The following is an 18,962-nucleotide window of genomic DNA, read 5'->3' as shown; positions in this document are numbered from 1 at the left end:
CAGCAGGTGGCAAATTTCAGCAAGAATACCATCTTTTGTGAAGTGCAAATTTCTCACTTACTGATCACCACTGAGGTTTAGATTGGAGAGGCTCTTCCTGAACATGCTGCATGGACATGGTCTCTTATGGAAAACCCTCCCAAGATGGCAGCACTGGTAAGGTAGCTAGTGTTTGGGCTCCTGTGCCTGTCTGCTCCAGGTGGCCCCTTCTTCCCTGCTTTCTTTACCCTTTTTGTCTTTCATTTCCTTCGTCTTCTTCCTGTCGGTGGTAGACCGAGTGACATTGCAGAGGGGAATGGTCAGAATGGGACTGTTGGGGAGGCAGCAGCCTGGGCTAGTGGCAAAGCCAGGTAGTTTTCGTTGTGGTGGCCCCAGAGCAAGGACTCTAAGCATCGAGGCAGCAACAGTGGAGCCAGTAACTCCTGATTGAGGGGCGAACGTGTGTCCAGCATGGGATCGAGCATCAGCGGCTCATCAACAGGGTAAGCCTAATAACGAACAGATGGCACCCCTAAATGTTGGTTTGGTCTGGTGTATGTGGTGACATGGCCATCGTTAGTCAGCCGGTCCAGGGCTCGAGACTCACAGTGGAGGTGGCAGAACAAAGACAGACTTTCTTTCAGCTTTAACTTTTTCTTCTCTTTTCTTGAAGTATTTGAATGGTGTCAGACTGTGGCGACCATTAAAGGTTTTTACTGTATTTTACTGCACTGTTCATTGCAGAGTACACGTGACAATAAATATTCATCTCTCACTCCATTTTCCAACTTCTTCTACTCTGCATGACTCGTCATTCTCTCAGTTCTGCTATTCATACATAAAATAGCATCCCTACAGAATGGGAGCAGACCATTCAATCCATCAAGTCTACACCAACCCTTCAAAGAGCATCCCACCCAGACCCGCCACTGACCCCATCCCTATAACCCTGCATTTCCCATAGCTAACCCACCTAGCCTGCACATCTTTGGACTGTGGGAGCAAACCAGAGCACCAGAAAGAAACCCACACAGACATGGGAGATTGTGAAAATTCCACACAAACAGTTACCCAATCAAACCTGGCACTGTGAGGCAGCAGTGCTGACCACTCAGCCACCATACAACCCTGATATATTCCAAGGGAAATACCTACAACCCTACTCACAGCTGAGCAACTGGTTTCTGCCACAAACATCCTTTCCATGCCACACCATTATCTGTAGATTGTGGAACTTGAATAAATTATAGATAATATCAAAACACCTATGGTAATCATAGCACCAGCCAGAAGGAAATCAAAATCAACCACATCTAACCCAAAACTAGCTGACAATCCTTTTAATTGTGTTAGTGGGTGGGTGGGGAGGTTGTCTTCCTGAAGCTGACAAAGTGGGGGTGGACGGGTGAGCGAGTAAGAGGTTGAGTTGTGCAAATTTATGGGAAGGTGATGACTGAAGGTGTTGAACTCCATGAGAATCAATTTTTTTGCGGCATGTTCATTAGCATCCTGATCTCCCTGCTATGCATACATCTACTGTATACTAGCTGCGCAAATATACACCATCACCAGATAGTATTCTGAAAGAATCAGTGCAGAACTGTGTGCATCTACATCGGTTGTCATTTTGATCGCTGATCAATGGTCCCTACTACGCCCAAATTCACATCCAATAGATGTTATTCGAGGGTAAATTGCTTTCCAGACCAGATATCAAAATGCTGACTTTGTCTGGTGTAAGTTTTGTTAGCAGCCAGTTGGCCTTATGGCTCTGGTAATCCCTGAACATTAAATACAACACACCTCCTCTCTTTGAGCTATTTATGCAAGACATAGAAGCACAATAGACAGAAAATGAATTAAGCACATCCCAAAACATTTCAGAATCTATGTACTATATTTGAAGGGATTATTGCTGTGTAATCAATTGGAACAGCTAATTTTCTTAGCTGCCTCTTAGCAATTTCACTGAAAAGCATGAGCTTTAGGTTACACAAAACTTCTGACTCCAGCTCTACCTTGCAAACATGTTTCTCAACCACTCCCCGTCTGTGCTTTCAGAAGGTAATTCCTTCAATTAACTGTTGGCAAGATCAAAGCCAGTGCGCGCAGTCCTCACTCGAAATTCTATTTGCTCATCACTGACTGCACCTTCCTCCATGCCAACTGACCTGGGTAGTTCTCAATCTCAGTGTATGAGTTATCACCATATTGAGCTTCCAACTCCATACCCTCTCTATTGCAAAAACGTACCCAGTCCACATGAGGAGCATGATCCACCTCAGTCCACCTATACTCAAAACCCTCATTCATAAGCATTGAACATCTCCAATCAGCGGTCATTTGGACAACATATTATCTCCCACCTTAAAATTTCTGGCTCATCCGAAACTCTACTGACTTCCTATTACTCAGCTATCCTATCACCAGTTCCTCAGCCTAGCAAATTTTTAACATTCGCAATCTCATGTTTTATTGTTTCAGGGTCTTATTTCTCCCCTATCTGTAACCTCTTCCTAGTCTCACAAAATATTTATTTTTGCACCAGGCTCTGGAATCTACGCCCAAAACCCAAAGCCTCTCCAACTCATTCTTTAATACCCATCCCTGTGGTCCCCTTTCTTAACGCTCTCTTCATCAGGTTGGTGTCCATTTTGTTCTGGCAACACCTTGACCATTGTTGAGCTTTAAAAATTGCTACAAAACCAAAAGTCCTTATTCAAAATACTTACCACTATTTGAGGCAGAAGAAAGGCTTCAAAAAGCTTATCATCACATTTCAAATGAAAATGACTTCTGAAAAACATTTGGCTCATTATATAGGAGGTGGGAACCACATCTACTGCATTGGATTCAGCTGGATTCTGTGCTTAAGTTTCAAAATGAACCATATACTTATGTCTTCTGAATCAAAATGTCAGACATATTATAATCAAAATGAAGTGAGCTTGCTGCTGTTAACATATTGGGAGTTGAATGGTTTGTGAAAGTTTAAAATGAAGAACATTCCTAGTGCAGACTTCATAACATCACAATTAAAATGATTGACAAAGTAATCTGGAGTTCCTGTAGTCACAAGACAAAATAAGCAGCTGCAGATTAGAAGTAATTTTTTTAACAACAGGAGATTTGAAATAAACTAACCAAGCAGAAATCATAAAACCTTACATTCAAGATTAATTAGAAATATAAAGTATAGATTAAGATTTACATGCAGCCACTACTTTATAGGATCAGAGAAATTAATCGCTTCTCTGGTCCTGTTAAGAATCGTGGAATCCATCCCAAACAGAACTAATATGAAAACTAGGATAATGAAATGTGAGGCTGGATGAACACAGCAGGCCCAACAGCATCTCAGGAGCACAAAAGCTGACGTTTCGGGCCTAGGCCCTTCATCAGAGACCCTTCATCTAGACCCTCTCTGATGAAGGGTCTAGGCCCGAAACGTCAGCTTTTGTGCTCCTGAGATGCTGCTGGGCCTGCTGTGTTCATTCAGCCTCACATTTCATTATCTTGGATTCTCCAGCATCTGCAGTTCCCATTATCACTAATATGAAAACTATATGTTTTTCTCAATAATTTTCTCTCTGCCTTCAGAGGTGCTGATTCCTCCATAAGGTTTGGTTCTTTGAGCATTGATTCCATGATTATTGCTCATTCACTGCTATTTCACCAGTACAGCTTGTATTCCACTACCAAACTCAAGAGCAAACGTCTGTAGAACATTCATAGTCTAACTGTACAGTAATCAAGAATCTGACTAACTTGCTCCTTCTTAATTCAAGGTGGCTGCTGATAACTGCAGTACTCTTACAATGCCCTAGCTGAGGTTAGATAAATTAAAATGAGTCACAATTCGCTGATTTACTCCTGGTTTAAATAGAATCATACAGACAGCATCCTGTCTATATTATAACTGCCAACATACAGCTGAACAAATTAATTTGTGTTAAGTGGTTGAAGAACTGGGATGTTGTTAGTCAAATGAATCAGCAGTTCACTGGATAGACTTTCTGGGGCATGGGACGAGCAACAAATGCAGGTTTTAAAACAGTGAGCCAGCGAAAACCAAAATTCATTCTCTGCCATTCAGGAAATTTCAGTGTTACTAGACAAGATAGTTTTAACACTTCATCAGTATTGTCACTGACTTACAATATATAAAAAAAAGTTGTGAAAGAACCGTTTAAATAGAGAACTCAAATTTTTGTTTGAAACGGTGACATTCAAGAAATTTCACCAACACTATCTGCTGTCCGCAACACCCCAGCTTCTCTCTCACTTTTTCTTGAACTCATCTAAAATTCATCCCATGAACAATGCAAAAGAGAATCCTAAAAATGGTTTCACGCTTCCTCTTCGAAGATGCTAGACTCTAGCCAGTAACAGTAGCAACTATATTTACTTGTAGCAAAACTGAATGAGCAAGGTAGATGTTTAATGAGAAGAGGAGATTTTGGGCACTAAAATGAACTGATTGAAGGTATATTATCTAAGGTTTTGTGTTAGTGTAAGAACTGCTCCAAGCAGCAGCTTTGCAAATACTTATGATACATGTTTATACCAAGGACAAATTAACAACTTGTGAAGGAACATAAGAGAGTAGACATACCGTTAAACAAATAAAGCCCGTTGGGACAGGACCAAGCCTTTGCTGCTTCTTTTTGGTTACAAAAATTTTTTTTCCAAATTTTGTTGGGTCAGAAATGTTATTATCTCACATTGACGGCAAGAGGAATAAGTTTCACAGAACTAAAGTAAATAAGGCATTACAATCTAGATAATGAGACAAAAGAAAATTGCTAACAAACATTGACAGTGCTTAGTTTTGAAACAGGCTTTGTACTGCTTATTTTGAATTACGCCTAGGTCAGGCAGACCAAATTTAACTTTGCACTGGAAAGGATTATAATTTCAGTGATAGTTTATGTACATATTACATTCCACAGAAGTACAATACAAACTAAAAACATCAGATCTGAATTCAATAACTATTCCTGTCTCATAACTAAGTAAATGAAGACTACACTCTAGTCAAAGGTCTGATCAGTAAAGCAACAAAACATTGGCTGGAAGCATTCCAAAAATGCCCAAGAGATTAAGAACATACTTTTTGTTTGGAACTGATCACTGAGGTTTAATTAACAAGAGCCACATTTCATTTTGGTTTATTGATAGACAAACTCAGATACCCTACACAGATAAATGTAGCTATGAAACTCTGCCAAGCATTCATTATGACATAATTTGGGGTGGCATGGTGGCTCAGCAGTTAGCACTGCAGCCTCATGGCGCCAGGGACACAGATTCGATTCCAGCCTCCAGCAACCGTCTGTGTGGAGTTTGCACATTCTCCCAGTGTGTGCGTGGGTTTCCTCCGTGTGCTCTGGTTTCCTCCCACAGTCCAAAGATGTGCAAGCTCGGTGGATTGGCCGTGCTAAATGGCCCGTAGTATTTAGAGGTATGTGGGCTATAGGGGGATGGGTCTGGATGGGTCAAGGGTTGGTGTGGACCTGTTGGGCCAAAGGGCCTGTTTCCACACTGTAGGGATTCTATGAGAATTGTAGCACTTGGCGAAATGTCAACAGAGGTCTTGTCAAACTTCATGGCAAGGCACTCTCTGGTTCCTCAAACTGCAGCAAATGGGCTGTTAATCAAAACAGCCAATCAGCGTTTGTCTTTAAATGCCAAGAGCTTTGTTTTCTTAAGAAAACAGTTTAAAGAACAAGGGATATAAAAGAATCCTCACATCATGGCAACAACAAAGCATACTCCATCAATTTGTGCTTCTGACATTTTGGGTTAAGGCTCTTGCAACAGCCAAAATGGCTATTTAAACTCATCATCGTGTTTAAATGCTCTTGCTAAGAATTCACCCCATCCCTTTTCACACACTGACAGAGGTCAGGTTTATTAAAAATAGTCGAGAATTCTAGATCCAGGTACCTCCTATAACTTTTTAAAAGGTCCACCTAATTTCCCTGGCTCTTTTAAAATCTGACTCAGCTTTTCTTGCTAAGAACAAACAACTTCTGAACTCAGTGCCTGAATCAAGATCAGTGTGATCACAAACAAGAACGTATTTTCCAGACGAAGTCATCTTAAGAGCAGACACCCAGGAAGACGAAGAATATTCAAAGGAAAATCACAGCTATTTGTCATTCTCAAATTTAAAAGTGTTTAATATTTAAAAACCTAATTTTGAACATGGAATCAATAGACAAATCTAAGCTTTAGCATTTTATAACTTTGATAGAGAAATGCAAAAGTCTCTAGAATATCCAAGGGATTTAATCAATGATGTGTATGAAGTATGAGAAGCAATTGGTCAGCATTTTAATAAAGATAATATAGTGCATTGAAGCAAAATCAGTCATGAACAAGATCAATTATCTGACAGTCTACTACTTTTAATTCAGATTGTTTAACTGAAATGATATAACTCATTTAAAGGTCTGAATTCACGTGATATTTTACTACTTGCACTGCTTAATTCAAATTATTTTAAAATTAATTTCTCTTTTCAGTACAGAAATTGGTATTGTTTGAACTGCTTTGCCTCCCTGTGGAATGCTCTATCATGCAATGCCACTGCCTGGAACACATTTCCATGCATACAGCAATACCAAAGTCATTATTTGATAGCCCACAAATTCAGTAGGATGTATTTGACAATGAAAAATAACACCTTATCCACCAGTATATTGATTTTCCTGTGCAGACAGCATGGGTAATTTTTTTTTAAGTGCAAGGGATACATTTTGTTACATTTCCCAATAGAGAATAGAGAAGTAAAAAAAACTTGTATCAAAACATTAGGGGAAAAATATAGAATTATTGCATGTCCACAGTGCAGAAACAGGCCATCCAGCCCATCAAGTCCACACCAACCCTCTAAACAGCCAGACCCAAATCCCTACCATGTCCCTGTAACACGGCACTTATGGCTGATTCACCTAACCTGCACATCATTAGACTGTGCACCCAAGCAGACACAGGGACAATGTGCAAACAGGGCCTGTACCGTGCTGTACTTTTCTAACACCAAACTGACAGTCGCCCGAAGGTGGAATCAAATCCGGGTCCCTGGTGCTGAGAAGACGCAATGCTAACCACCGTGCTGCCCCAATATTGTACCTAACATTATACCTAATATTATTATTTTGGAAACTACAGAAACTTTACCTTCCTGAAAATAATGTTTGGTATAAGATAACGTATAAGTGAAAAATCTATTTGCTATTTTGGATTACTTAGAAACTAACTACATCCTCAGAATAAAGACCAAACCAAAAAACCGGTTCTGAAGGGTCACTTGACACGAAACGTTAAGTCTGATTTTGCTCCACAGATGCTGCCAGGGCTGAACATTTCCAGCTATTTCTATTTTCATATCCTCAGAATTTTGCATGTGTCTTTTGGGTATCTCAATTGATCTACCAAAACAAATAGAGGGGCCAATAGCCTGCTCACTCAGCACAACTAATGGCATTTTTAAAATATTGTACTTTTAGGCACACTGATATCCAGCATCCCAATAACACAATACTCAAATAACATTCTGCACCTTTCAGGTTATATTCTCCCATTTTCTTCAAGTTAAAATCTGGAGCAGGCTGGAGATCAGCAATTGATAATGAGAAAGGAATAGGATTCCCTAAATAAATTTTGAAAATGAAGCGAGATCCAACAATAGAGCAATATTGACAATTGTGGAGGCCCCCACCTTATACTAAATGCCAGCCTTAGCTCAGGGGATGCACTTATCTCTGAACCAAAAGGATGTTGAACCAATATTTCCCCTGAATATTTTAGATGCTGAAGAGAATCAAAAGTGGCGGGGTTGGTCACCTTCCTTTTGGTTCTTTTTCCACTCTCAACACCTATTAGATTTCCGGATACTCATGACACCAGGATGTACAGGGATAATGGGAAAAGCAGGCACAAAAATAGACAATCTGTGGGAATTGATGCAACAGGCTCGCCTTGCTGAATAGTCTACACTTGCTCCTGTTTCTTCCTACTTTGAACTTTTTGCACTTCTGATGAAACTCAACTGATTTAAAAGAATAATTCTGTTCTTCTCTTCACCGATGCCAGACTTGGAGACTTTTCAACATTTTTCATTTATATTGGGATTCTAAGTTACATGTAAAGTTTAGTGCACAAATAATTCAAGATTCCATCGTGGTGTTCGGGTTGCTCTGTTACGAATGTCAGGTATTGAACTTCACATCACTGTTCAGAGAAGTTTGTGTAGAGTCCCAACTTTCCTCCCTCTCCCAAAGTCAAATTAGTCAGTCAACTCAGTTTTCATGAAGTGAATCTTGCTGTTGCAATACCGCATACTTACACAAGATCCTTCCAAGGTGTCTTCTGTCAAAACAGCTGATATGCTCCCTAAACAGTAATGCAATTCCCCACCTCTTTAGCTTCCTCTCTGTCTTGTCTAAAACACTGACACCCACTGATTAAGTTGCCAATCCTGTCCCCCTCTCAACCATGTCTCTGTGACAGCAACAACACGATAAGTGCATGCATTAATCCAGGCTCTAAGTTCAAATGTCTTACCTGTTATACTTCTTGCATTGAAGCAAATACAGTTCAAGCCTCTATGGTTAGCCCTGCTCTATAGAGGGGAGTTAAAAGGGCTAAAAAGGGGCTATGAAATGTCTTTGGCCAGTAGAGTTCGGAAGAATCCCAAGGCATTTCAGATACATATATCAGAATAAAGGAAGAAGGTTTATCTATGAGGCCACAGGATATGGGCGAGATTCTTGAGTACTTTATGTTGGCATAAAACAAAGACAGGGATGTTGGGGGTAGGAAAAAGGTGTGCGAATATTCTCAGACAGGTCAACATAATGAAGGAGGAAGTGTTGAGTGACTGTAAATGTATTAAGGCAGACAAGTCTCTAGGGTCAGATCGGGTCTATCCCAAGATACTGGAGGAGGCAAGGGAGAAAATAGTTGGGGCCTTAAACAGCATCTTTGCATCCTCTATGGCCTCAGGTAAGGTTTCCAAGGATTGGAGAATGGCCAATGTTGTTCCTTTGTTTAAGCAGGGAAACAGATCATCTAGGTAATTACAAGCCAGTGAGCCTGATGTCAGTCAGGAAGCTGTTAGATAAGATACTGAGACAAAATTTATTCACATTTAGAAGCAAATTGACTTGTTAGTGATAGGCAGCATGGGTTTGTGCGGGGAAGGTCATGCCTCACCAACTGATGTGTTTTTCTGAGATCACAAGAATGATTGATGAAGAAAGGGCAAACAAGGCATAGAAACCATGTATGGGAAATAAGTAGTAGCTCTAAATAAGGCTTAGGAATCAGTACAGACTTGGCAAGCTCAAGGGGCTGTTCCTGTGCTGTATATTGCACAGTATAAAATAATAATTCTACGGTGGTGTTCCGGTGTATCTGAGTCACAATATAAATTTAAGTTTCTTTTCATTGCTGTTTGTTGATGTTGCGTATCACATTCTGCTTACATGCAACATAAAAAGATATGCTAATTTTACTTCTAACCAATTATGAAAATGAACTTAGAGCTCTAAATTATAGGGTAGATTAATGGAAAAAAAACTGAAGGAAAGTACTTACCCCCTGATTTCCCTGGAAGCAGATTACTGGCTGATTCGGTAAGGAAGCCTAGACAACAAAGTAAGTTTCAGTTTCAAATGCAAGCTGATAAGACAGGACAGATCCACACTTACAAAGTTTATAAACTTTGATTTATTCACGATCAATATAACACCCAGGAAAATTATTCAATAAAGTTACTCTGCAATGTCAGAAAAAATGTTCCACTCATTGTATTAGGTAAAAATAGTCTGCTAGGAGGGGGCACAGTGTAATGTCAGTTTACTGGTAACCCAGAACCTCAGACTCTGCTCTGAGGACAAGAGTTCAAATCACACCATGGGAGATGGTGAAATTTGAATTCAAAGAAAATCCAGAATTAAAAGCTAGCCTAATGGTGAAAATTTAACCATTGTCAATTGTCATAAAACCCAATTAAATCACTAATGTCCCTCAGAGAAAGAAAACTGCCATCCTTATCTGGTCTAGCCTACATATGGCTCCACACTCTCAACTACTCTCTGAAGTAGCCACAAGCCAGTCAATTCCAGGGCAATTAGGGACAGGCAATAAATGCTGACCTGGTCAGCAATGCCCAAATACTACAAATGAACAATCATTGCCGCAGATGATCTATTAAACATAAGAATATGTAAAAATAGTTTGCACGCAACTAAATCTTGATATTCGTTTACACTTTCAATGTGCTAACATACAGCATACACCTGCTGGTTTAGGATTACATGCTGCTAAATTATAGACATATCAGTTATATCAATGGTTAACAGTACAATTATATGGGCTGGATGAAGTGTTTATTTGTTTTTTTAAAGGCATACAAGAGTGTCATTCATAAACTCAGCAAGTTATTTTAAAATATAGATATAGTCTTTAGTATTATCAGCTAACAAGTTGGGTTGCAATAGTAATGAGAAATTGTAATTCAAATCAATAGTTTGACATGAACCATTCTAATATATTTGAGTATTTCTGGAAGGTCATTAAAACCAGGATTTTTTTTAAACATTTTAGAGTCTAAAATAAGTAGTTATTTTTCACTCTTAACCTTATCACAACCAGCTATGAAGATGGGTTGAACATTGGTAAAGTTCCAGTCCACACCCACTGCAGCACATAGAATAGCTTCTGATGGTACGGATGTTGTCTATGCAGCAACGCAAAAGATAGACGTGCACTTACAGATGCACTGTTCAAAGGAGCTATTGTTCACTTTTTGAAAGAGTGAGGATTTCACTTTTACATTTTATCAAAAATGTAAACTGTGCCTTGTACACTTTTTAAATGGAATTAGAAAAATTGATGAGGCAGTTTTTATTCATTCGTGGGATGAGAGATTTTCTAGGTAGGCCAGCATTTACTGCCCATGAGATGGTAGCGAGCTGTGTTATTGAACTGCACGCCAACCAATTTTGGGGCACCTACACTGTTGTCAGGGACAAAGTTCCAGGATCTTGATTCATAAGGAATGCTGATATGCTTCCAAGTCAGGATGGCGAGTAGCTTAGTGGGAACTTACAGGTAGTGGTATTCTAAAGTATTTGCTGTCCTTGTCCCTCAGAATGGTGGTGATCATGGGTTTGTAAAGGTTTCGTCTAAGGAACCTTATTCAATTTCTGCAATGCATCATGGAGACGATGCACACTGCTGCTACTGTGGACCTGTAGTGGAGGGAGTCAATACTGGTGGATGGCGTGCAAATTAAGTAGGCTGCATCATCTTGAATGGTGTCAAGACTGTTGTTTTTTTAAACTGCAGAAACAGAAGCACAAGTTTTGTTGGGAGTACACTCGTCCAGGCAAGTGGAGATTAGTCCTTCTCACTGCTGACATGTCTTGAAGATAACGGGCCGACTTTTCAGCGACATGAGAAAATTACTTGTCGCAAGATTCCAAGCCTCTGGCTTCATCTTAACCACAGTTTATATCTGTCTAGTCCTATGTTACTTGTTATTTAACAGCCAAGCACAGATATTATCCGGGCATTGTTGCATTTGCACGTGGACTGCTTCAGTATCCCAGGAGTTGCTAACAGTGCTGAAATTTGTTCATTGATGACTGCACATCACTACTTCTGACTTTATGTTAGAGGGAAGGTCACTGATGAAGCAGTTAAAAATGGCTGGGCTTAGGACACTATCCTGAGGAACTTCTGCAAGGGTGCCCTGGAATTGTGGTGACTGAACACCCAACAGTCACAAACTTCTTTCTTTGCACCATCTATGACTCCAAATAGAGACTTCCACCTCATTTGCCTGACTCTAGTTTTGCTAGGACTCCTTAACTTTACACTCGCTCAAATGCAGCGTGATATCAAGGCAGTCACTCAGCTCACCTTTGGACTCCAGCTCTTTTGTCTATGTTTGAACCAAAGCTGTAAGGAGGTCATGAACTGAGTGATCCTGGCAGCAGAGAGCAGGTTATTGCTAAGCCAGTATTGCTTAACGATGCATTTTCTGGGCAATGTTTTCTGTACTTGTAAGCAGTAAAACAAATTAGACCAGTTCAGTACTTCTAATCCATCCTTCAAATACAGATCCACCTGCTGCTCTGGTAGTTTAAACCAATGAAGCATCCCGTGGGTCTTGGCCAACATTCCTCCCGTAGCTGACACCATAAAAGAATTAACTAGTCATGCATCTCGACAGCTTGTCAGAAATCAATGTTGGGTGTTCCTAGCTCACTGTTACTGCACTCCAAAACAAATGACTATTTGTGTGAAATGTCAGAGACAGGATTAACTATATTAAACATGCTGCGAAATTCTACTCTTCACATTTAAAACTAATTATGATTCAACAAACAGTATGAGTACACGTAAATGAATACATCAAAGCAGTTAATCAAGAATTCCATCCAAGCATTTTTTCTCCTTAAAATATACAGCATAGTTAATTTTAGTTTCTTGCCTTCTACATTTTAAGGTCACTGTAATTAAAGTCAGATAAATAAATCAAGATACATAGCTGCAAAACACGTACCTGGAAGAACAAATTAAAATCAGTGAGTGAGACAACAGAAAATTTTCTAATACAACATGTACAAATATTTGCCCATCAAATGGATTAAAACTATAACTGAACTGTTCTACAGAAACATAAAGAGCTATGAATTCAGAGAATGAGAAAGTATTTGGTATGTTTGCCACTATTGGTCAATACATTGAGTATAGGAGAGACAAAAGAAAAAGAAATTGCTGAAAAAGCTCTGTTGGGGAAAGGCCACCGGATCCAAAATGCTATCTGATTTCTCTTCACAGATGCTGCCAGATCTGCTGACCTTTTCCAGCAATCACTATTTTTACTTCTGATTTACAGCATCTGCAGTTCTTCCAGTTTAAGTACAGGAGCTGGGAGGTCACATTTTGGTTGTACAGGACATTGGTTAGACCTGCATGCAATTCTGGACTCTCTATTATAGGAAGGATGTTGGAAACTTGAAAGGGTTCAGAATAAAATTTACAAGGACATTGCCAGGTTTGGAGGGTTTGAGCTGTAGGGAGACTGAATAGACTGGCGCGATTTTCCCTGGAGCAAAGGCTGAGGATTGACCTTATAAAGGTTGCTAAAATCATAGGGGCATAGATAGGGTGAACAGCCAAGGTCTCTTTCCCAGGGTGGGGGTGTCCAAAACTAGATGGCAAAGGTTTAAAGGTGAGGCTAAAGCGATGGAGACCGGTACAATTACAACATTTATAAAGTCTTCTGGATGGGTATATGAATATGAAGGATTTAAGGGGATATGGGCCAAATGCTGGCAATTAGGACTAGATTCATCTAGAATATCTGGTCAGCATGGACAAGTTGGACTGAACAGTCTGTTTCTGTGCAGTACAACTCTTATCGCTATATGAAAAAAAAATCAGGACTGGAATTCTTGGCATACTTTTCCATTAAAAAACATTTAATGTTTTTTTCGTATTAATAGTTTTAAGCTGCTGAAATGATTGCCTGCAGCTTGAAAGCAGACATCCCAGCTCACATGAATAGACTGGCAGCCAAAGGGTCAACAAATGTTCAAGTCTCAGTTACTCGTCCTGCACATAAACCAGTTTCCAAATCAAAACTGAATGACTTTCTCTCACACACACACATTTACTACAGTATACAGATTTAATAGTACATCAACGTCCTGTGCAAAGGAGTGGCTGATAATAAAGAATTCATATGTTTAATATGATCTGATGAATTCACATTCATTTTGGCACTCAGCATAACAGTCCACATTCAGAACAGTTCAGAGCCCAGAGGTTAAACATACGCAAGCCGTGCAGAGAAAGCTTTGTTAAAAAAATATACAAAATGGCCATGATGGTTATGTAAGCTACTGCAAATACCTGTGCTAGTCTTTACTAACAGCCAAGAAGTAACTGTCCCCCTGAAGGCAGTACCTACCCTCAAAAACTGGAAAAATTACTGCTTATGCTTAAATTCACTGCAGATATCCCGTATCACAAAACAAAAAATAAAAGACAGATTTCACTTGATTTCTTGACATTTCAGTGGGCTTGCTACACTTCATACTACATATCGTGGCATGGACCCAACAGGCCGAATGGCCGACTCCTGCTCCATATAAACACCAGGTGGTAGCTCACCACTGCATCCTCAAGACTACTTAGGGGCAGACAATAATACACACTATTCTTGCTAGCAATGATCACATACAATGAATATGAATGAATAAAAATAGAAAGCTAAAAATATGAACATATTTACATATTGGGTGGGTACTTGGTAATCTCCTGCAGTTAGATAACTTGCAAATAAATAAACTGAACAAACAAACTAAACCAAAACAAAACAAACAGTAAGACAAGCAGAAAACACAATCTTGTGGATATTTTCAAAGCAACATTGTTTTGCATAGCCAATAGAAAACAAAATCCACACCAGCTCAGTACAATGCGAATGCAGTTACTTAATCAGTAGCACGCAGCAACAAGCCAATGTGTAGTGTTGCAAAAATTTCATTCTTTGTCATGTGATGCTATCTTTTTGGCACACTACTTTGTCTTCTTATTCTGTGAATTTTCTACTCTCCTCTTTCCGTCACAAACTCTTCAAAACAGTGACTTAGGGGTCTCAACTGCATTCAAGTAACTTGCCCCTTGAACAGGGAGCAGGAGACATTCAGTATAAAGATGTCAGTATTCAGCCATTTGATGGGAACAAAGACTGCAGAGACCTTTCCACAGGGCAGAGTGGCAGGCAGCAGAAAGACATGGTCAACCTAAATGCGACTGAATGACAGACAGCACAAAGCAATTGCTGATGTACTACAATAGATGTGTGAAGACGGTGCAATATGGACAAATGCAGCACATCATGATAGCTGTGTCTCTCCTTGCAGGGGTAGTTACAAGTCCCAGCAGTAACTGTCAGCAGGCTCCTCACCAGGGCAGTAAGAGTGACGGTGGCAGTTCGAGGAGGTGGGAAGTGAGTGAAAGTATTGTTGACCCCGATCCACACATGTATTCATCATAAAGTGGGAGAAGACCTAGAAAGTACATGGCACCTCCCCGATTTTTGTTTCCCTAAAATAGGAATCTCACACCCAACTGTTCTTTCTGCCTTCGTGGCCGCAACTGACCAAATCATTGTGTGTTTCAAACCTCTATGGATCAGCTAACCAACATCATAACCAAGTGAATCATAAGGCTAAGTGATTTTTGGTAACATTGGAAGATTACCAGTCGGTTAAGGAGAAGGGAAAGTGGCTGTTTGACAAGAATCAACTTTGCAAACAGTGCAGCTAAAGAAGTCGCAGTAAACCAAAAGCAACCAATTTGAATAATACAGAACAATCTTAGTAACAAACTGACAACAAAAAATTACCACAGCGTTGTGTGGCGCTTGCAAATTACTTGAACACAACAATCTAGATGAAAAGTTAAAACACCTTGCTCAAAATGTTACACACTTATTCAGATGCAAACTTGGTAACATGAAAATACACACTTGATAAATAGCAGTAACAGTACTTTAAAAATAAATGCAGGCTCGAACAAACAAATTAAGTATTTTAGATATATTTTGACCTGCACAGCTACAATTTATTTTTGAATATCACATCCTTTATTTTAAAGGAGATCAGGAAATTGACAGGCTGTATACTGCAAGTCTTTTAAAATTACAATGATCTAGCTGCTTACTAATATCTCTTCAGTGATTCTTAGACTCCAGCCGGGTATTTCCAGCATTTAAGATTCTTCGTTATACCAACTGTAAAGTGCAGCCGCTCTCCCTCCGCCCCCGTCCCCTGGCCCGCTCTCCCTCCTTCCACCTCCCCCTCTTGCTCCCTCTCCCTGCTTCCCCCATCCCTCCTGCTCCTGCCCCTTCCCCTGCCCCGCTCTCCCTCCTTCCCCGACGCACCCACCTTCCCCGTCTCCCCGCATCCCCCGCTCCCCTACCGCGCATTCCCTCCTTCCCCGACTCCCCCACCCCATGCTAACCACCTTCCCCTGCGCCCCCACCCCGCGCTCCGTCCTTGCCCCTCGCCCCGACCCCGCGCTCCGTCCTTGCCCCTCGCCCCGACCCCGCGCTCCCTCCTTGCCCCTCGCCCCGACCCCGCGCTCCCTCCTTGCCCCTCGCCCCGACCCCGCGCTCCCTCCTTGCCCCTCGCCCCGACCCCGCGCTCCCTCCTTGCCCCTCGCCCCGACCCCGCGCACCCCCCTTCCCACGCTCCCCTACCCCACATTCCCTCCTTCCCCCGCTCCCCCACCCCACGCTAACCACCTTCCCCCGCTCCCCCACCCCACGTTAACCACCTTCCCCCGCTCCCCCACCCCACGCTAACCATCTTCCCCCGCGCTAATCTCCTTGCCCCTCGCCCTGACCCCGCGCTCCCACCTTGCCCCTCGCCCCGACCCCGCGCTCCCACCTTGCCCCGCTCCACTACCATGCGCTCCCTCATTCCGCGGCGCCCCTACCCGGCGTTCCCTCCTTCCCATGCTAACCACCTTCCCCCGCGCTAATCTCCCTGCCCCTCGCCCCGATCCCCGCGCTAACCACCTTCCCCCGCGCTAATCTCCGTGCCCCTCGCCCCTCGTTAACCTCCATGCCCCTCGCCCCGAGCTAATCTCCTTGCCCCTCGCCAACCACCGTCCCCCGCGCTAATCTCCTTGACCCTCGCCCCGGACCCGCGCTAATCTCCTTGCCCCTCGCCCCGAGCCCCGCGCCAACCACCGTCCCCCGCGCTAATCTTCTTGACCCTCGTCCCGGCCCCTCGCCAATCTCCTTGCCCCTCGCCCCGATCCCCGCGCTAACCACCGTCCCCCTCGCCAATCTCCTTGCCCCTCGCCCCGATCCCCGCGCTAACCACCGTCCCCCTCGCCAATCTCCTTGCCCCTCGCCCCGATCCCCGCGCTAACCACCGTCCCCCTCGCCAATCTCCTTGCCCCTCGCCCCGATCCCCGCGCTAACCACCGTCCCCCTCGCCAATCTCCTTGCCCCTCGCCCCGATCCCCGCGCTAACCACCGTCCCCCTCGCCAATCTCCTTGCCCCTCGCCCCGATCCCCGCGCTAACCACCGTCCCCCTCGCCAATTTCCTTGCCCCTCGCCCCGATCCCCGCGCTAACCACCGTCCCCCTCGCCAATTTCCTTGCCCCTCGCCCCGATCCCCGCGCTAACCACCGTCCCCCTCGCCAATCTCCGTGCCCCTCGCCCCGCGCCGATCCCCGCGCTAACCACCATCCCCCTCGCCAATCTCCGTGCCCCTCGCCCCGCGCCGATCCCCGCGCTAACCACCGTCCCCCTCGCCAATCTCCGTGCCCCTCGCCCCTCGCCGATCTCCGTGCCCCTCGCCCCTCGCCAATCTCCGTGCCCCTCGCCCCTCGCCAATCTCCGTGCCCCTCGCCCCTCGCCAATCTCCGTGCCCCTCGCCCCTCGCCAATCTCCGTGCCCCTCGCCCCTCGCCAATCTCCGTGCCCCTCGCCAATCTCCGTGCCCCTCGCCCCTCGCCAATCTCCGTGCCCCTCGCCCCTCGCCAATCTCCGTGCCCCTCGCCCCACGCCAATCTCCGTGCCCCTCGCCCCACGCCAATCTCCGTGCCCCTCGCCCCACGCCAATCTCCGTGCCCCTCGCCCCGCGCCAATCTCCGTGCCCCTCGCCCCGCGCCAATCTCCGTGCCCCTCGCCCCGCGCCAATCTCCGTGCCCCTCGCCCCGCGCCAATCTCCGTGCCCCTCGCCCCGCGCCAATCTCCGTGCCCCTCGCCCCGAGCCAATCCCCGCGCCCAGCGCCCCGCGCTAATCTCCGTGCCCCTCGCTAATCTCCGTGCCCCTCGCCCCTCGCTAATCTTCGTGCCCCTCGCCCCGCTCGAACCACCGTCCCCCTCGCCCCGGCCCCGCGCGCTCCCTCCGTCCCCCTCGCCCCGGCCCCGCGCTCCCTCCGTCCCCCTCGCCCCGGCCCCGCGCTCCCTCCGTCCCCCGCTCCACTACCACGTTCTCCCTCATTCCTCCGCTCTCCTACCCCGCGTTCCCTCCCCCCTTACCCCGCTCCCCTAATCCACGTTCCTGCCTTCCCCCGCGCCCCCACGCACCCGCCTTCCCCCTCGCCACGACCCCCGCACCCGCCTTACCCCTCGCCCCAACCCCGCGCACCCGCCTTCCCCCTCGCCCTGACCCCGCACTCCTCCGTCCCCGGCTCCCCTACCACGTTCTCCCTCATTCCCCCCCTCCCCTACCCCGCTTTCTCTCCTTCCGCCGCGCTCCCTCATTCCCCTGCTCCCCTACCCCGCGTTCCCTCCTTCTGCCACGCTCCCCCCTTCCACCACTCCCCTGCCCTGCGTTCCCTCCTTCCGCCACGCTCCCCCTTACCCCGCTCCCCTACTCCGCGTTCCCCCCCGTCCCCCGACTCCGCGTTCCCTCCTTCCCCCGCGCCCCCCGCACTAACCTCCTTCCCCCGTTCCCGCCGCGCTGACCTCCTCCCCCCACTCCCCACTCGCCAAGCTCCTTCCCCCTCGCCCCGACCCCGCGCTCCCTCCTTGCCCCTCGCCCCGACCCCGCGTTCCCTCCTTCCCCGGGCGCTAACCTCCCTACCCGGCTGTCCCTCCTTCCACGGGCGCTAACCTCCCTACCCGGCTGTCCCTCCTTCCACGGGCGCTAACGTCCCTACCCGGCTGTCGCTCCTTCCCCCGGCGCTAACCTCCCTACCCGGCTTCCCCCTGCGCTAACCTCCATCCCCCGCTCCCCCCGGCGCTAACCACCTCCCCCCACTCCCCGGCTTCCCCTGGCGCTAACCACCTCACCCCACGCCCTGACCCCGCGCTCCCTCCTTGCCCCTCGCCCCGGCCCCGCGTTCCCTCCTTCCCCCGGCGCTAACCTCCCTACCCGGCTGTCCCTCCTTCCCCCGGCGCTAACCTCCATCCCCCACCCCCC

At 45.2% G+C, this 18,962-nt stretch overlaps 1 protein-coding gene across 4 annotated transcripts in view; it reads right to left on the bottom strand.

Annotated features, from left to right (window-relative positions):
* The window catches only part of LOC125467293 (RNA polymerase II elongation factor ELL), a 112,482-nt gene that overhangs the window by 70,949 nt on the left and 22,571 nt on the right, over positions 1-18,962 (bottom strand). For 2 of the 4 annotated variants that reach the window (XM_048562950.2, XM_048562951.2), the window contains exons 1-2: positions 15,739-15,816; positions 9,589-9,636 (exon numbers count right to left, since the gene is read on the bottom strand). In XM_048562950.2, the coding sequence (XP_048418907.1) occupies positions 9,589-9,636; positions 15,739-15,786 (96 nt within the window). In that variant the 5' untranslated portion in view covers positions 15,787-15,816. Of the gene's footprint in view, positions 1-9,588; positions 9,637-15,738; positions 15,817-18,962 lie in introns of those variants that run through there. The other 2 variants (XM_048562948.2, XM_048562949.2) reach the window with 1 other exon arrangement.

The sequence above is a fragment of the Stegostoma tigrinum genome, chromosome 33, assembly GCF_030684315.1.
Source record: "Stegostoma tigrinum isolate sSteTig4 chromosome 33, sSteTig4.hap1, whole genome shotgun sequence".
NCBI lineage: Eukaryota > Metazoa > Chordata > Chondrichthyes > Orectolobiformes > Stegostomatidae > Stegostoma > Stegostoma tigrinum.
The sequence above is the reverse complement of the archived record's forward strand: the minus strand, read 5'-3'. Positions and strand labels throughout refer to the sequence as shown.